General features: G+C 41.8%; 1 protein-coding gene across 2 annotated transcripts in view; it reads left to right on the forward strand.

Moving 5' to 3' along the window:
- LOC115113464 (tetraspanin-4-like) overlaps positions 1-20,854 on the forward strand; it is an 89,099-nt gene that overhangs the window by 59,755 nt on the left and 8,490 nt on the right. For both annotated transcript variants that reach the window (XM_065012966.1, XM_029641146.2), the window contains 2 exons: positions 6,130-6,204; positions 18,321-18,422. In XM_065012966.1, the coding sequence (XP_064869038.1) occupies positions 6,130-6,204; positions 18,321-18,422 (177 nt within the window). The remainder of the gene's footprint in view (positions 1-6,129; positions 6,205-18,320; positions 18,423-20,854) is intronic.

Below are 20,854 nucleotides of genomic sequence, written 5' to 3' on the forward strand. Positions count from 1 at the left end.
CGGCAGTCTGGCTTCACAATGAATAGACTAGAGCCTTGGAGAGTTCTTTTTATCAGTGGTCTTGTATGTCTTCCATTTCCTAATAATTGCTCCCACAGTTGATTTCTTCAAACCAAGCTGCTTACCTATTGCTTCTGGTGTCCTTTGACAGCTCTTTGGTCTTGGCCATAGTGGAGTTTGGAGTGTGACTGTTTGAGGTTGTGGACAGGTGTCTTTTATACCGATAACAAGTTCAAACGGGTGCCATTAAGACAGGTAACGAGTGGAGGACAGAGGAGCCTCTTAAAGAAGAAGTTAGGTCTGTGAGAGCCAGAAATCTTGCTTGTTTGTAGGTGACCAAATACTTATTTTCCACCATAATTTGCAAATAAATTCATTAAAAATCCTACAATATTTTTCTCTCATTTTGTCTGTCATAGTTGAAGTGTACCTATGATAAATTACAGGCCTCTCTCATCTTTTTAAGTGGGAGAACTTGCACAATTGGTGGCTGACTAAATACTTTTTTGGCCCACTGTATGTAGTGCACTACGTTTGACCTGGTCACATAGCGCTCAAGACAACTGGGAATTCGGGAAAAAAACTGTCAAATCATGATGATGTCAGTGATCTTCAGGTCGGAGCTCTAGGAAGAGACCCGAGTTCCCGATTTGCAATTCCGAGATGACCGTTCAAAGCTTATTTCCCCGTCTGAGTTTTTTTTTCTCCAGTTTCCAGTTGTCTTGAACTCACTGAAATCTGATTTCCCAGTTCTGAGTTTCCAGTTGTTTTCAGCGCGACAACAAACATGCTGGATTGACACAATGGCCAATTTTTTATGTTTATCCTTTTAAGCTTGGAAAAGAGACTTGGGACCACACACACACTTCACTGAATAGCTGGCTAGTGATTGCTTTGCAATGCTTGCAGTTAGCCACCGATTACTTTCAAACCACACATTGCTGAATTTGTGATTTCCAACTTGTTGTGTGATGTTTATGGCCGATGAGCACCGATACGTTTTATCTATAATTTCTCTTCATTAAAAAGGATTTGCAAGTAGATTGTCGACTTAATTCATGATGACTGCTAGCTTGCAACTTAAGATTTCGAAAGTATGACGTTGACATGATCAGTCCATTCAAAGCTGCTATAGATATAACGTCATTTGACCTGTGGCCAATGACCTTGAGCCTTCTTGGATGTGCACTTCTAATGTAACTCTATGGCAGCATCCAAGGGGCTTGAATTTTCGAGCTCTACCCTTAGATTTGACGGTGACGTAGTGTCCCCATGAGTGACAGAACACTGAGCCAATCACGGTGCAACTAGAGAACATTACCAACCCCTATGCTCCGTATTTTCCGCTGGCTGCCCCACCACCACAGAAAGTACTGAGCTAGGCTGAAACACATGCATTTTGGAGCTGCTTTACTCAAGAAAGCACAAAAAAAGACCATGTTTGTATGCGGCTTTATGAACTAAATGTATTTTTGATTTTTTGCATCGTTTGCAAACTGATATGTGACACATATTAATGCCAAAATAGCATGCAAAACAGGCTAGAAAGGTGGGGCTCAAAACAGGCTCTGCCCGACCTGCACTGAATGATGTGTCACCACTGAGCCTTGCGCTTGTACACACATTTCAAGTGGTTTGCTAGTATGCATATTGGTACAAAGCTTTAGGCACACATTCTAAGTAGTGTACTAATATGGAACGTAGCCTAACAGCCCTCTTGGTGGACTGCCATACTTTTACACTGGAGACTGCTCCTTCTAGTCTGAATGCTCTGAAGTGGTCTTGTAGGGACAAATTTCAGATCCGATAACACATTTCAGTCCATTTGAACCAGGTCGCTCTAAACTGGGTTGTCGAGCGTTCCATTATGGTTAACCTGCAACCAGGGCTCTAAATGACATTTTTCATTGGTAGCACCAGAATATTAGATTTCTTTAATTGATTGAGATACAGCCTATATGAATTCTAGCTACTTTAAGCACATGTTGTTCCCTACAAAGAAGAAACTATCCACTGGGCACACTGGTTGAATCAACATTGTTTCCACGTCATTGCAATGAAATGACGTGGAATAGACGTTAAATTGAGGTCTGTGCCCAGTGGGTAATATGTGACACTGTAAAGGCATTTGTTTATTATAAAAGCTCAAATGTTGATATACGAATACCTGTCATTGATATTACAAAGTTGTTTGTGGAATAATCGGTTTCTGCATTGTGTAAAAGCACTGTTTTCCTATTGAGATGCATTACATTGAAAATTGTGCACTGTCTCTTTAAAAATGTCAGGTTGGTGACGAAGACATGCAAGAGATCTGTCATTTATTCATTGCTATGACCTTTTCCTTTCTGTCTGTGGCCCGAAATGTTTGGAGATACTGGTCATGTTACCAGGTTGTTAGCTAGCTAGCTAGCCAATGAGATGAAATGACTGAACAAAGTGTAAATGACGCACGAGTAGTTTTAGAAATGCCCAAGACATGGCTAAGGAATGTAAAATGTGGTCCCTGCGATCCACTATAGGGAGATAAAAATATTGTGCCGGGAATATGGGTCGGACCTTTTGACCTAGTTGGGCTATAAGCAAGCCGTTTTCGCTGTAGTAATGGTGCAACCACGACGCTATCGGATCTGCACTCGCCTTATTATTACAGCAATTATTATCTGAGAGATTTTTTCCTAGGGGCACAGTGCTCCCAAAATAAAACTCCTGGTCGCACAGAAAAATATTTTGTTGCATATGCGAACAAATTGGTCACACTTTAGAGCCCTGCCTCCAGCTAAAAACAGCCTCTCTGGAAGCTTCTACCTCCACCGCAGACTCACTGCATTGTCACAGTCCAGGAGTTAAATCTCCACTAAATCTCTATGGGTGTAAAATGCGACGTGCAAGACTGGCCCGAGATCAAAGGTGATGAGCTGGAGGTTGGCTTTTAGTTAGTTTCAGATTCTGGCCCAATCTTGAAAAACACCACCGCATTGCTTTCGCCTAGCCAGTCCTTTCAGATCAGTGGCTACAGAACAAAGCAAAAAGGGGCTGCCATTTGAGAGTAATTTGGGACCTAGCACAGTTGTAACCTCCCCGCCACCCCAAGTTAGTTCGTTACCAGTCCGACACAGCTGAATTCCTCAAGGTATTGATTTGGGAGGCACCGTCTAACAGTGGCACACCTTCAGTTTCTCCCTTGTCCGTCTATCAACAAAGAGCCTCGGTAGCTTTCATGCTGAATGGGAATCACAGAGAGTCGATAACAACCCCCCCCCCCCCCCGAGATCAATGGCAGACCAGCAGTTTGATTATAGTTCTCCTCATCGCTCTCCCTGACAAGGCATTGATCTCCACTAAACTGGGATATCAGCAAAGCCTGACGAGGGGAGAAACAAGTCATAACATAAATAACAGGGCTGGTTTGGTTACTGTAGTGGGGGGCTTCCCTCACAGCAATGTACATGTGCGCGCACAGCACCAGTCAAAAGTTGACACAGCTACTCATTCCAGGGTTTTTATTTATTTAGACTATTTTCTGTAGACTAATAGTGAAGACAACAAAACTATGAAATAACACATATGGAATCATGTAGTAACCAAAAAAGTGTTAAACAAGTGAAAATATATGAGATTCTTCAAAGTATCCACCCTTTGCCTTGATGACAGCTCTGCACACTCTTGGCATTCTCTCAATCAGCTAGGCTACCTGCCGCTCCATTTTCCTTTCTCTCTATGACCCCTTCAGCCTTGTGTTTTTAAAATGATTGTTTTCCCACACGATTGCATAACGGTAATGCAGCATATCCACAACTCTGTCCTGGGGACCCCAATGGGTGCACGTTTCGATTTTTGCCCTAGTACTACACAGCTGATTGAAATAATCAATGCTTGATGATTAGTTGATTATTTGAATCAGCTGTGTAGTGCTAGGACAACAAACAAAACGGGGTCCCGAGGACTGAGTTTGGGAGACACTGAAGTAATGCATTAATAAAGCTGGCACACGCAGCCCGTGTGTCTGGAAACAAAGGACAAGCTCATAGAACAGCTTCTTCCTGGTTGAGTCGAGGAGAGAGCAGAGGCAAGGTCTTCACTAAGTCAGCCATTTTTTTTTATAATATAGATTTTTTTTTAAATTTTATCCTCCCTGCTTTGGTCTCCCATTCAAACAAGCTCTGCCAAGCAGTCCTTGAAGGCGACGTCCGCCCAAACCTGACGAGGACTGTGAGAACCACTCTAACTAGCCTTTCACACTTAGAAAGGCCTGAAAATGATGCTTTAGCAGTTAGAAAAGACAAATGCACCATACACCAGACTGCAGTAAACCAAAGTATTGTCTTCACAGACTTAGTCGCTGTCACGCTCATTTAGAGATGGATTGGACCAAGGTGCAGTGTGGTAGAAGTACATCTTTCTTTATTTTAAATGACACCGAAAAACAACAAAATACAAAACGAACGTAAAGTTACATGCAGTGCAGAAAGCAACTTCACACAAACAAGATCCCACAAACTAAAGGTGGAAAAACGGCTGCCTAATTATGATCCCCAATCAGAGACAACAATAGACAGCTGCCTCTGATTGGGAACCATACCCGGCCAACAAAGAAATAGAAAAACTAGAATTCCCACCCAAATCACACCCTGACCTAACCAAATAGAGAAATAAAAAGTCTCTCTAAGGTCAGGGCGTGACAGTCGCACTCGTAAACTCACACTTTCACTCCCTTGACATTCGAAAACTCGCTGTCATTCCATCACCCTCCCATGTTCTCTCCTTTCCTCTCCGTTTGAGATTAGTCAAGTATTTTTCTGTGAGAGGGACGGAACGATTGCTTTGCGGGGGTAGGATGTATCGGGTGGTAACTTTTTCGAGCGCTCACGTGAGGCTTGTAGGGGGGGAAACGTATTACTCAGAAACTATCTAATCTAGCAAACGATCAAGAAGGTAGGGTTTGTTGATTTAAAATATGTGAGCATTTCCAAATATGAAAGGCATACAGGTTAGGTTATATATCACGTAAAATATTGGGACAGGACATCTTTTGTTAGTGTTTTGGTTCTGTACTCCAGCACTTTAGATTTGAGATAATCAATGACTATGAGATTAAAGTGCAGACTGGCATCTTTAATTTGAAGGTATTTTCATCCGTACCGAGTGAACCGTTTAGAAATTAAAGCGCTTTTTGCATAGTCCCTTCATTTTAGGGGACCAAAAGTAACGACAAATTCACTTGTGTATTTAAAGTAGTAAAAAGTTAAGTATTTAGTCCCATATTCATAGCACGCAATGCCTACGTCGAGCTTGTGACTCTACAAATTTGTTGGATGCATTTGCTGTTTCGGTTGTTATTTAGATTATTTTGTGCCCAATAGAAATGAATGGTAAATAATGTGTTGTGTCATTTTGGAGTCACTTTTATTGTAAATAAGAATAGAACGTGTATCTAAACACTTCTACATGAATGTGGATGCTAACATGATTACGGACAATCCTAAGTGAATAATGATGAGTGTGAAAGTTGCAGACACCCAAGACATGTTAACTTCTCACAATTAAAATAACAGGGGAAGTTAGCATTATTGGGGGGGTATGATATTTGTAGAGTCACATGATGTAGTCATTGCGTATTATGAATAATGGACCAAATACTTACATTTTTACTACTTCAAGTACACATATAAGTGAATTTGTCCCAAAACTTTTGATCCCCTAAAATGGGGGTACTATGTACAAAAAGTGCTCTAATTTCTAAATGTTTCAACCGATATGGATGACAATTCCCTCCAATTAAAACTAACAGTCTGCACTTTAACCTCATAGTCTTTGTATCAATTGAAAGTGCTGAGGTAAGGAGCCAAAACAATAATAAATGTGTCACTGTCCCAATACATTTGGATCTCACTGTGTCACGGCCCAACCTGTCGCTCTGAGTATTACTGTCCCACTCCTCTCCTTCTCTGTCAGTCATAAATAAATACATATATATATACATATAGAAGGCAGAATGATCCAAAGGGGTTGGATCTCCCATGTATCTTCAACTCACTCTTCCTGACACTTTTGTCTCTCCCGCTCTTTGTTTCTCAAGTTAAAGTTCTAATGTACTCTCTCTCCATCTCTCTCTCTCTCTCTCCACAGTTCTTCATCCTCCTCCTTCTGATCTTCTTCTTGGAGATTCTGTCCATCACGCTCTTCTTTGTTTACCAAGACCAGGTAAGGCGACGTCTCGCTCTCATTTCTTTTACTGTGGTCGATTCCGGTACAGTTTAAGTATCACAGAATAATAACATAATATATATTGATTTAAACTAATCCTATATACTTTTTCCCCCCTGTACAATAAGCAAGTCTGATTGAAAGGCAGAGGAGCAATGGCTTTTCAACATAAATCAATCTCTACACATCAGAGCATTTCCGACTTGGGAAGGTATTAATAATGCATTTCGCGCACACACACACATCCTGCTCCTACATACGCACGCATACGCTGGCACACACGGACACAGTAATACAATTCACGGCATTCCAAATTCAATCCGTCTAAACAAGCGTTGCTCCAATGACGGGACACCCTCCAATTTATCGACCACGCCACTCCATTATGCATGACTTGTGGCGTCCTCGCTACCCAGGGGCCAGGACAAAGGCCGTTGGTGTCTAAAGTCTCTTTCTGTACCTTTTTAGTAAATAATGATCCTATCCTTTTGATATTTTTCTCCACCCTCTTTATTTCCTTTGAGTGTATTACATTTTCCCCCACTCTCGTACTGTCTATAGCCTTTTATCTGTGGTTATGTAATAAAACCCATACAGGCTCTGTTAAATCGGAATCCTCCGCCCCACAGCCATTATAATCCTTTGGTTTGTCTCACTCGCTGTGTAATTCTAGAAGAGTTCCTGGATTGGTAGCATCTTCCTGGGCTCTCAGCCACTACATCCCATCCGTTATGAATGTTAACTTACCTCCGTCCCCACCCTAGTCCCTATGTCTAGCATTCCCCTGTTTCCCTATCCTCCATTCCGTGTCTGAATTATTTTGTTTCAGTTCTTAACTGTTCTACACAAAGCAGTGCAACGAGAAACTGAGTAAACGAGTGGAGCACTGTAAGAGTCAGGCGTACTGTAGATGTACTGTAAGACTTGTTAGGAAGGAAGACAAAGGGGGAATGGTCCTCTAGTGGCTATTTTAAATGGACTCTATGTTGTTCTTGAACAGCAGGGAGTCATTCCACATGTACATAAGAGCTATATGTTAATGTTATTGTTGGGAAGGCTATTTTTTTAAGTGTTTTCCATTCCGAGTACTGGAAGGGAGATGTGTGTGTGCTGGCTTTTATGGCAGCCCAGCACTAGCACACAATGATTAAGCACGGTCTTGGTGATCAGATGAGTTGGTACGTGACAACTTGCGTTATAGCCAAATGTATCAGTTCCCACTGCAAATCTGTTACATTAAAACAGCATGTTGTTGCCTTTTTCAGAAATATTCAACCTACCAGCAACATTGATTCAACATGATTGAGAAAGTACGAAATAACGAGGAAACTTTGCCCAGAGAGCTGATTCCCTGATCCCTCATCAGTATTCTGTTGCCGGGTCTCATTCCCACAACTCTGCTGCTCCACTGATGGCCTGGAACACTCCCAGCTGTCTCATCACGACATCAGCCCGTGGCACCTAATGCCAGCCTACAGCTGCCAACCTTGCCATCTTTGACTGACTTCAATCCCTGTAACTCCAGGCAGTCATGCCAGTACCACCTAGTCCAGTGTTTCCCAATCCTGGTCCCGGGGACCACAAGGGGGCAATATTTTTGTTTTTGCCCTAGCATTACACACCTGATTCAAATAATCAACGTATCATCAAGCCTTTTGATTATTTTAATCAGGTGTGTAGTGCTAGCTTTGGGGAAAAAACTCAAATGTGCTCCCCTCAGGGGTCCCCAAGACCAGGATCGAGAAACGCTAACCTAGTCTCATCACCAGCTAGTCACATAACCACCTAATCAAATAGGGTCACTAAAAAAAAGTTACGGCAGCCAGGCAGGGTCTCCTTTCCAACTAGGAAACCTTGTCAGTCAAAGCAATTAAGTTACTGTAGGGAAAGGGTGATCCGTCCGGTGTCCATAAACACGTCTGTTGATAGACACTAGTTCAAGATGGCGGCAGGGCAGCTTTGCCGAGCGTGTTGTGTCACAATGTTTGTTTGTTTCAAGTGTTACACGTTTTTAATTACTTAGCACAACCATTATAGGCTGCATTAAACAACAGGCAAAATCTCAAATCCTACAGGATCAAAGCAATTAAGGCGTTAAATTGACATTTGCTGTTTTCTACATGAGGAGATAAAGCCGGTGTGGTGCCCTCCCTGGAAGCCGAGAGAGGATACATCTGTGCTGTGACTGACAGTCTCGACATGTTGAGCCGACTAGCCTTGGCTACTCATCGACGGTCAGGTTTTTAATCGGTGTTTCGACATTCTACCGGAGTCTCCTGGGCTTCCTAGCCCAGGATACCCCTGCCGGGTGGACTAGCAACCAGTGATTGGCTGGTCTACTGGGCCCGCTCTGCCTCACTGTGCGGTAGCCTACTGCAAGGTGACTGGGTGCATTGACCAGACCCACACACTGGGCAAAATCCCCTGTCAGTACATTCCTGCAGCGGTTGTTGAACGCGCTGACCGCTCTAACTAAGGCAACAACGCTCAAAAACAAATCTCATCTCCCTAACCCAGAGATACCTCTAAACCCTACTTTGACTGATAGTAATAGCAGCTTTTATCTTTCAGAGGGATCATATTGTGTTACCATTTTACTCTTACTGTGACAGGCACATAAAACCTTCTCATCTACAGGGTTTGGTCTGGCTAGAAACTGTTTGCTGTGTCAGATGACTGTAGTTTGGATTATTTTAAATCATTAAGTGCAGAGAGATTTTAGGAAGAAACAAATTGTGTTTTATTATTCTTCTGCTTTTGGTGTCAGGAAACATTCACCCAAACCCAGGCCCATTGGCTATGGATCAGGAAACATTCACCCAAACCCAGGACCATTGGCTATGGATCAGGAAACATTCACCCAAACCCAGGACCATTGGCTATGGATCAGGAAACATTCACCCAAACCCAGGCCCATTGGCTATGGATCAGGAAACATTCACCCAAACCCAGGACCCATTGGCTATGGATCAGGAAACATTCACCCAAACCAAGGACCATTGGCTATGGATGAACTTCCCACTCCAAATTATTTTAAAACTAGATCAGGGTTGGGACTGATGCATATTAATGTGAGGAGTTTGATGCTGAAATTGGACATGATAAAAGTCTGGGTTCACACTGCTGACCCAGATGTCTTTTAGTACTGTCCGAGTCCCGTTTTAAGAAATCTGTTCTAAATCAGTCTATAGGCTTGGATGGTCTAATGTTTAGCGATGTGACCTACAAAGTAATGACATATGTGGTTTTTGAACTAAGGTCTTTATCCAAACCAAAACAGTTTGAGTTTTTAGCATTGAAGCTGCAGTTATCGAAAGCTGTGAACTTAGATTTGATAGGCTGTTATAGACCTCCATCTGCAAAAGTGGATTCTCTGGCTGAACTGATCTGTGGTTATGGGCGATTTTAAGTTGGGATTGGTTATCTCCAAACTCTGAGGCCATAAGAGGACTGTGCAATACATTTAATTTTATTCAAATTATGAATGAGGTTACAAGACTCAATCCAAAAGACATCTATCTCTAAGTCAACACTTATTGATGTTATTCTAACAAACAATCCGCATAAATACTCGGCCGTTGGGATTTTCGCTAATGATTTTAAGTGATCATTGTGCAGTTGCTTGCATTAAAGACACCAAAATCCCCAAAGTGCCCTCTCGGTTCATATTCAAACAACATTTTAGGCAGTTCTGTAAGCATGCTTGCCTGCATGAACTTTATACATATACAACTGGGACAGGATTGCACTTATTCCAGATATCGAAGAGGCATTCTCCTATTTTCATTCTATATTTTCTACTATCTGTGATAAATATGTCCCTCTCAAAAATTACCGGGCAAGGGATAGACAATCTCTGGTTTACAGAATAATCTGATTTGATCCAAAAATAAAATACACAGTGGGCCAAAGCCAGGAAGGGTAATTCCCAGACTGAATGATAGTTATTCAGGGCACTTGGAAATACGTGCACCTTGTTAATATGGAAAAGCAAATCTAGCTTCTATTATGAATATACCAAGGAAAACCTCAATAACCTGACAAAATTATGGAAAACCATTAAATCCATAAATGTTAACAAAACTCCTCTGGTCTTCTGCTGAAATTGACCTCAAATTCAATGGATGTGACTAACAAGAATGAACTGCTTGACATGTTTAATGAGCATTTTGCTAAAGCTGGGCATTTATTTGGTAATGAACTCCTTCCAACCATCTCAAATGAGGCTGTGAATGAAACTGCCACATGCCGGCCTACGGTTCATTTATTTCATTTTACAGAGATTGAGCTTTCAGGAGTTGTAAAGGAACTCAAATCTAATGATATTAAGAAAGCAGCTGGCCCGGATGAATTAAACCCATATTTTCTAAAAACAAAAAAATGGTACAGAGATCATTGCTGCCCCTCTCACTCATATATTAAATCTTTAATTGGTGAGTAATACCATTCCAAAAGTCTGGAAAGCAGCCGATGTCACGCCTTCACATAAAGGTGTAGATCCGTCCCAGTTGGAGAACTATCTAAACTGCCTGCGCTGGCAAAAGTTTTGGAAAACTTGGTGACCTCACAGTTCAAAGACTTTCTTTATAATAACTCAGTTTATCTCAAATCCAGCCGGGATTTAGAGCCGAGCATAGTACAATTACAGCTGTAAGTAAGATTGTAGGTGAAGGAGAATCACTGTTTCACTTTTTGACTTATCGAAGGCATTCGACACTGTTAAAAATGTTGGTTTAAGTGTTGATGCATTGGATTGGGTCCAAAACTACTTTTCTGACAGAACAGTGTGTAACTTCGAAGACTTACAAAAGGAGTTCCCCAGGGCTCAATTTTTTAGGTCTGATCCTTTTTACACTGTATATAAATGATTTAGGGAAGACTGTTGACTCTGCAAATCTCCATCTTTATGCTGATGACACAATTATTTATTCTAGCGCATCTAATATTGAGAAGGCTTTTCAGGACTTACAGTTGGCCTTTGATGTTATTCAAAGGCAACTTTTCAAATTGAAACTTGTGCTTCATGAAAGGAAAACAAAGATTATGTTTTTCTCTTCCCTGAAAGTAAACAGATGGAGTCACGTGCAGATTTTAACTATAAAACACCAGCAAATTGATAGGGTCACCTCCTATAATTATATTTGGATTTGATTAGATGAAAAGTTGAATATTAAACAGCACATTGATACCTTGACCAAGAAACTGAAGTTGAAATTTGGTTTCTATTACGGGAACAAATCTTGCTTTTCAATGTTAGTCAGAAAATATCTTGTTCAAAGCACTTAAAAAAAACTGTGCTGGATTATGGGGATATTGTCTATATGCAGGCCTCAGCAAGTACCTTAAACTCTGGACACAGTGTATCATGGTGCTTTAAGATCTATTGCAAATGCTAGATCCCTCACCCATCACTGTGATCTGTACGCTATGGTGAAAGGGACCTCTCTCTCCACCAGGAGGCTAAAGCACTGGTACACTTGTGTACAAAGCATTGATGGGACAACTCCCTTTGTATCTCTTGTTCTTTACTGGCCAGATCGGTCTCTCAATATAGTCTTCGTTCACAGTCGCTGCTGACTAAGTCTAGAACTGAGATGGGGAATAAAAAATATAAAAAATCCCATAATGCCTTCATCCTGGAACATGCTTCAGAAGATCTTAAAGTTAGGGGAGTTAGTGTCTTTGCCTGTTTTTAAGACTCTGATCGACAACTGCAGTTGTATCTTTAACTTGTCACACGTTGTCTTTTGTGTGCATTCTGTATATTTCTGTAATGTTTTATGGACTCGCTGCTATTTCCCTGTTTTGCTTCCTTGCCAGGTCACCCTTGCAAAATAGGTTTTTAACCTCAATGGGTTTTACCTGGTTAAATAAAGGTTACATACATTTTTTTTAAATAGGACAGACTCACTTCAATGGAAGTTGTCAGTCATTTTCAGTTAGTTTACACATTATAAAATAAATAAATTATACATCCAATTATTCTCATATTTTAAATGAAAGACAGTGATGTTTTCTTCAATGTCACTGTTTCTTTTAGAACTGACGTTGGCATAACTCAGTTTGTTGTATTTAATCTTAGTATGAATCATATTTCTTAGATTAACAAGGTGCACATTTTACCTCAGCAACATGGGACTTCTGAGGTTCAATGTAGCAATTTGAAATTGAGTCATGTAACCCACTGCCTGAATGAATTTCAAGCATGGAAAAGTTTCATTTCACGCTGAGAGAAATGTTTCATTGGTAAAACGCACCACTAATCATATTGATTTACCCATTAAATGAATGGAAACATGAAATGACTAATTCATTGGACTACCCACAAAACATGTCAAATGTTCTGCTCTTTATGTGAAAAGGAGGAGCCCATTGGTGAAATCCTGTAGTGGTGTTGACTGTAAAAAAAACAACAACACCTGAGTTCAAATGGTATTTGTTTTGTTTCAAAAGCTTTAGCTGGACTTCTGGCAGGATTAACTGGCAGGCAGGCTCAACCAAACACGCAAAGTAGCCTATTTGAACCCACGTCTGGGAAAAGTATCTGTTGATTCGAACTTCATTAGGCACAATTGTTTTTTATTTTACTAGGCAAGTCAGTTAAGAACAAATTCTTATTTACAATGACGGCCTACACCGGCCAAACTTGGACAACGCTGGGCCAATTGTGCACCGCCCTACGAGACTCCCAATCACAGCCTGTTGTGATACAGCCTGGATTCGAACCAGGGTGTCTGTAGTGACGCCTCTAGTACTGAGATGCAGTGCCCTAGACCGCTGCTCCACTCGGGAGCCCCATAAGCCAAAATGAGGGTCGTGTACAAACCGTCGGGTAGGAAAACAGTCTAATTCAATATTGCAATCAGGTTGAGATAAAACCATAATACAAGAACTAGAAAGGAGCAAAGCAGCATTGAGGAAAATAGGCTGTGGATAACAAAACGTGAACAGCTTCTGTCAATGTTTTCCTATGAATACATATGAATGCATTTGAATGAACATACGAAATTAAGGGGAATGACTCCAGAGAGAATAGAATCCAAAAAAAGGCCCCATTTTCACAATATTCGCCCCTTGCAGGGAGCTATCACAGACGAGCATAGATAAGCAGTTTGCCATTTTGGGACGATGCACAGAGCCTTCCCCTTCTCTTCATATTTCCTGATTCCTTGTCCAATAAACATGTCACACAGTACAATGTCTGAAGTACAGTGCATTCGGAAAGTATTCAGACCCCTAGACTTTTTCCACATTTAGTTACATTTGAGCCTTATTCTAAAATGTATTAAATAGATCCCCCCCCCATCAATCTACCCACAATACCCCATAATAACAAAGAGAAAACAGGTTTAGAAATGTTAGTTCATTTATTAAAATAAAAACAGAAATAACTTACTTATAAGTATTCAAACCCTTTGCTATGAGACTCGAAATTGAGCTCAGGGGCATCCTGTTTCCATTGATCATCCTTGAGATGTTTCGACAACTTGATTGAAGTCCACCTGAGATAAATGCAATTGATTGGACATGATTTGGAAAGGCCTGTCTAGAAACGTCCCACAGTTGACAGTGCATGTCAGAGTAAAAACCAAGCCATGAGTTCAAAGGAATTGTCCGTAGAGCTCCTAGACAGAATTGTGTCAAGGCACAGATCTGGGGAAGTGAACCAAAATATTTCTGCAGCATTGAAGGTCCCCAAGAACACAGTGGCCTCCATTCTTTTTTTGGGAATTTTACCCCCTTTTTCTCCCCAATTTCGTGGTATCCAATTGTTTTAGTAGCTACTATCTTGTCTCATCGAGAGACAAAGGTTGAAAGTCATGCGTCCTCCGATACACAACCCAACCAAGCCGCACTGCTTCTTAACACAGCGCGCATCCAACCCGGAAGCCAGCCGCACCAATGTGTCGGAGGAAACACCGTGCACCTGGCAACCTTGGTTAGGTCATTCTTAAATGGAAGAAGTTTGGAACCACCAAGACTCTTCCTAGAGCTGGCTGCCCGGCCAAACTGAGCAATCAGGGGAGAAGGGCCATGGTCAGGGAGGTGACCAAGAACCCGATGGCCACTCTGACAGAGCTCCAGAGTTTCTCTTTGGAGATGGGAGAACCTTCCAGAAGGACAGCTATCTCTGCAGCACTCCACTAATCAGGCGTTTATGGTAGTGGCCAGACATAAGCCTCAGCAAACGGCACACGACAGCCCTTTAGGGTTCTCAGACCATGACCTCAGACCTTTAGGGCTCTCAGACCATGAGAAACTAAATGATCTGGTCTGATGAAACCAAGATTGAACTCATGGGCCTGAATGCCAAGCGTCACGTCTGGAGGAAACCTGGCACCATCCATACAGTGAAGCATGGTGCAGCAGTTAGCCTAGTGGTTAGAGTGTTGGACTAGTAACTGAAAGGTTGCAAGATCAAATCCCCGAGCTGACAAGGTAAAAATCTGTTGTTAACGGTTAACCCACTGTTCCTAGGCCGTCATTGAAAATAAGAATTTGTTCTTAACTGACTTGCCTAGTAAAATAAATAAATGGTGGTGGCAGCATCATGCTGTGGGTATGTTTTTCAGCTGCAGTGACTGTGAGACTAGTCAGGATCAAGGGAAATATGAACAGAGCAAAGTACAGAGATCCTTGTTGAAAACCTGCTCAGGGCCTCAGACTGGGGCGAAGGTTCAACTTCCAACAGGACAATGACCCTAAGCACACAGTCAAGACAACGCAGGAGTGGCTTCGGGACAAGTCTCCGAATGTCCTTGAGTGGCCCAGCCAGAACATCTCTGGAGAGACCTGAAAATAGCTGTGCAGCGATGCTCCCCATCCAACCTGACAGAGCTTGAGAGGATCTGCAGAGAAGAATGGTAGAAACTCCCCAAATACAAGTGTGCCAGGCTTGTAGCGTCATACCCAAGATGACTCGAGACTGTAATTCTTACCAAAAGGGGCTTCAACAAAGTACTGAGTAATGGGTATGAATACTTATGTAAATTTGGAGTTTTTTTTCTTTTTTTTTCTGACAACCTGTTTTTTCTTTATGGGGTATTGTGTGTCGATTGAGAAGGGGGACAAAACAATTGAATCAATTTTAGAAAATGGCTGTAACGTAACAAAATATGAAAAAAGTCAAGGGGTGTGAATACTTTCCGAGTATAATGTCTGAAATAAAACTTTGTTTTCTCCTCTCCCTTCACTGCACTGACTGGAAAAGCTTTGCCAGTTGCTGTAAAATGATTCAAAAATCCTTCCTTGAATCTCTAATCTTATATGGCAGGTTTAGCTGTCTTGTGGTGACCCGGCATATTATGAGTCAGTGTGTTCCAAGGCAATACACAGAGGATATGCTCATGTCTCTCCCCCTACTGTATTTAAAGCCCCCTTTTCCTTTCAAGTATCTGTCACTTTCTATGTTTCTTCCTGACTTGAGAGAAAATGTATATGTTTGTCTGTAGTGCTGGTTTCATTGGAAAGATACTTATTTCACAAGTTCTCTCCTTCTGTTGACCTGATGCCACGAATGACGCCATTTGAGTGTTTTTTCTTTTTATTGAAATGGAATTTACCCCGCCTACGACAATGCGTTTTCTACCCACATAATGCAAACTTTGTTTATGTTTACTTTCAGGTCGCAGCTGCAAAAGCAGTGAATTATGGTCTTCCGTATTGTTTTGGGGGATTTTTTGTGTACCTTATCTTATGCTGCCTCTGCTATTAAAACTTCTTATGGCTGAGATCCCGCTAACGGGATCGATATGACAACAGCCAGTGATAGTGCAGGGATAGTGCAGGGCGCCAAATTCAAATAACAGAAATATCATAATTAAAATTCCTCAAAACATAGAAGTATTTTACACCATTTTAAAGATACACTTCTTGTTAATCCCACCACAGTGTCCGATTTCAAATAGGCTTTACAGCGAAAGCACCACAAACGATTATGTTAGGTGAGTGCCTATTCACAGAAAAACACAGCCATTTTTCCAGCCAAAGAGAGGAGTCACAAAAAGCACAAATAGAGAGAAATGAATCACTAACCTTTGATGATCTTCATGAAATGACACTCATAGGACTTCATGTTACACAATACATGTATGTTTTGTTCGATAAAGTTCATATTTATATAAAACAATCTCAGTATAAATTGGCACGTTATGTTCAGTAGTTCCAAAAACATCTTTGATTTTGCAGAGAGCCACATCAATTTACAGAAATACTCATCTGCTAAATGACTTAAATGTAAATGTAAATCATAAATGTTGATGAAAATACAAGTATTATACATGGAACTTTAGGTAAACTTCTCCTTAATGCAACCGCTGTGTCAGATTTCAAAAAAGCTTTATCGAAAAAGCAAACCATGCAATAGTCTGAGTACGGCGCTCAGAGACCAAAACAAGCCAAACAGATATCCGCCATGTTGTGTAGTCAACAGAAGTCAGAAATAACGTTATAAATATTCACTTACCTTTGATGATCTTCATCAGAATGCACTCCCAGGAATCACACAATAAATGTTTGATTTGTTCGATAAAGTTCATCATTTATGTCCAAATACCTCCTTTATGTTAGCACGTTCAGCCCAGTAATCCAAATTCATGACACGCAAGCAGACGAGCAGACGAAAAGTCAAAAAGTTCCATTACAGTCCGTAGAAACATGTCAAACGATGCATAAAATCAATCTTTAGGATGTTTTTAACATAAATCTTCAATAATGTTCCAACCGGAGAATTCCTTTGTCTGTAGAAATGCAATGAACAGAGCTCGCTCTCACGTGAACGAGCGTCACCAGCTCGTGGCTCTCTGGCAGACCTCTGACTCATTCCCCTCTCATTCGCCCCCACGTCACAGTACAAGCCTCAAACAAGGCTGTTGACATCTAGTGGAAGCCTTAGGAAGTGCAATATGACCAATATCCCACTGTACCAACCAGATTTCCCACTTCCTGGTTGGATTTTTTCTCAGGTTTTTGCCTGCCATATGAGTTCTGTTATACTCACAGACATCATCCAAACAGTTTTAGAAACTATCCAAATATACTAATAATATGCATATCTTATCTTCTGGGCCTGAGTAGCAGGCAGTTTACTCTGGGCACCTTATTCATCCAAGCTACTCAATACTGCCCCCCAGCCATAAGAAGTTCATTTATTTTCTGCTCTCTCTCCCCCTTTTCTCTCTATCCCATTATCCCATTATCTTGCTCTCTCTGCCCTTCACCTACGCTCTCTCTCTCTCCTTCTAAGTAATTGATGCCTCCCTCCTTACCTTGCCTGGTGTAGTCAAGGAGGCGACGGCAGTCCCAAGGTCAACATCGATACCGAGCTAACAGTGAAACAGCAGTTCACACTCCCTATTAATGAGAGTCTATTAGGCTCAGCTTGAAAAGTCAAACTTTGAGTAGAAGTTTAAAAAATATGAGATTTGATTAGTCTTTCACCAGACATATTTGATCATGCATTTTTTTTTAAGTTACAGCAGTGCCAGCAGAGGCATGATTGGAAGTCTGAGACAGTATCTGCTCAGGGCCATATTCTGACTTGAGATAGCACTAAACTCAAATTTGTCTCCCATTAACGTCAATGAATGACGCAAAAGTCAGAGTTAAGTTGCTCCTGTTATTTTCAGAAAGGGAATACAAGACAAGTACAAAGCTAAACTAATGAAATTGTTTTTTAGTAACTTCCCCTGAAGGCCTTACCCATGCTCTTTGATCCTTTGTGTTACCTTTGTGTTTTACATTGTACCAGTATATTATATTGCTCAGAAAAATATCAGGTGTAGTCTATTATTCATGCTACATTGCGGCTGTGTTGAAACGGATGTAAACAGATGTGATTTAGTCGACAGTGGGTTGAACAGACCACTGAGGGTATCAGCCTGTAGCCCTCTACACAAACATGCCAAAAGACTACATTACTCTACTGGCACAGTTTTTGAGAGAGCAATGGCGATCAATCAGATTGATATCTTGTTTGTTGACTGTCTGAATGTATAACGAAGGTTAAGTCATGTGTTTCGGAGACAGAGCCAGAATTTGTGTGTGTGTGTGTTTTTGCATGAGTAAGGAGGTTTATGTCTTCAGCTTGATGTCTTTGTGTGTCTTGTATCCAGATTGATCACTATGCCCAGAGGGATTTGAAGAGGGGACTCCAGCTCTTTGGCACCGAGGGCAACGTGGGCTTGACCAACGCTTGGATGATCGTACAAACGGATGTAAGTCCTTAAGCAGAGTGTTTGTGTGTGTGTGTGTGTGTACACAAGATGGCACCGATAGAGATGGCAGTTTTGTTTCTAGTCCTTAGGAAACTGTACAGTATTTCGTTTTTTTAATGTATTATTTCCTACATTGTTAGCACAGAAAACTCAGCTTTCACGCTTCAAGATTGCTTCAATCATAGACTGGAATATGTTCCGGGTAGCCTCAGAAAATAACATTGACGTACATGCTGACTCAGTGAGCAAGTTTATAAGGAAGTGGATAGGAGATGAATGCACGTACCACCGCATTTAATCATGGCAAGGCGACTGGAAACATGGCCGGAATACAAACAATGTACTGTAGTTATTCCCTCCGTAAGGCAATCAAACAAGCAAAGTATCTGTATAGAGACAAAGTGGAGTCACAATTCAATGGCTCAAACACGAGACGTATGTGGCAGGGTCTACAGACAATCACGTATTACAAAAAGGAAACCAGCCCCATCGTGGATATCGACGTCTTGCTTACAGACAAATTAAACAACTTCTTTGGGCGCTTTGAGTACAATACAGTGCCACCAACGCGGCCCGCTACCAAAGATCTTGGGCTCTCCTTCTCCGTGGCCGACGTGAAAAAAACATTTAAACGTGTTAACCCTTGCAGGGCGGCCGGCCCAGACGGCATCCCTAGCCGCGTCCTAAATGCATGCACGGACATATTCAATCAATCCCTGTCTGCTGTCCCTACATGCTTCAAGATGGCCACCATTGTTCCTGTTCCCAAGAAAGCAAAGGTAACTGAACTAAATGACCAAGTAGCACTCACTTCTGTCATCATGAAGTGCTTTGAGACTAGTTAAGGATCATATCACCTCCACCCTACCTGTCACCCTAGACCCACTCCAATTTGCTTAAGGCCCCAATAGGTCCACAGACGATGAAATCACCATCACACTGTACACTGCCCTAACCCATCTGGACAAGAGGAATACCTATGTACGAATGATGTTCATTGACTACAGTTTAGCATTCAACACCATAGTACATGCCAAACTCATCCTTTAAGCTTGAGACCCTGGGTCTCAACCCCGCCCTGTGCAATTGGGTCCTGGACCTCCTGACGGGCTGCCCCCAGGTGGTGAAGGTAGGAAACAACATCTCCACTCCGCTGATCCTCAACACTGGGGCCCCAGTCGATGGGACGGCAGTGGAAATATCACCAAGAAACTGAAATGGTCCACGCACACAGACAGTGTGCTGAAGGCGCAACAGCGCCTCTTCAACCTCAGGAGGCGGAAAATATGTGGCTTGTCACCGAAAACCTTCACTAGCTTTTACAGATGCACAATTGAGAGCATCCTGTTGAGCTGCATCAACGCCTGGTATGGCAAAAGCACCACCCACAACCGCAGGGTTCTCCAGAGGGTGGTGCGATCTGCACAACGCATCACTGGGGGCAAACTACCTGCCCTCCAGGACACCTACAACACCCGACGTCACTGGAAGGCTTTAAAAGACAATCAAGGACAATAACCACCCGAGCCACTGCCTGTTCACCCCACTACCATCCAGAAGGTGAGGTCAGTACAGGTGCATCAAAGCTGGGACAGAGAGACTGAAAAACAGCTTCCATCTCAAGGCCACCACAAGCACAGTGGCAGCTGCCTACCTACAGACTTGAAATCATTGTCATTGGTCACTTAAATAATGCCACTTGAAGAATGTTTACATATCTCTCATTACTCATCTTATATGTACAGTTGAAGTCGGAAGTTTACATACACTTAGGTTGAAACTAAGTTGAAATTAAAACTCGTTTTTCAACCACTCCACAAATTTCTTGTTAATTAACAAACTATAGTTTTGGCAAGTCGGTTAGAACATCTACTTTGTGCATGACACAAGTCATTTTTCCAACAATTGTTACAGGCAGATTATTTCACTTATAATTCACTGTATCACAAGTTTACATACACTAAATTGACTGTGCCTTTAAACAGCTTGGAAAACACCATGGGACCACGCACCGTCATACCGCTCAGGAAAGAGACGCATTCTGCCTCCTAGAGGTGAACGTACTTTGGTGCGAAACGTGCAAATCAATCCCAGAACAACAGCAGGACCTTGTGAAGATGCTGGAGGATACAGGCACATAATTATATATATCCACAGTAAAAACGAGTCCTATATCGACATAAGCTGAAAGGCCACTCAGGAAGGAACCACTGCTCCAAAACCACCATAAAAAATCCAGACTACAGTTTGCAACTGCACATGGGGACAAAGATCATACTTTTTGGAGAAATGTCTGATGAAACAAAATATAACTGTTTGGCCATAATGACCATCGTTATATTTGGAGGAAAAGGGGGGAGACTTGCAAGCCGAAGAACATCATCCCAATCGTGAAGCACAAGGGGTGGCAGCATCATGTTGTGGGGGTGCTT

Source organism: Oncorhynchus nerka, linkage group LG28 (assembly GCF_034236695.1).
Source record: "Oncorhynchus nerka isolate Pitt River linkage group LG28, Oner_Uvic_2.0, whole genome shotgun sequence".
Lineage (NCBI taxonomy): Eukaryota > Metazoa > Chordata > Actinopteri > Salmoniformes > Salmonidae > Oncorhynchus > Oncorhynchus nerka.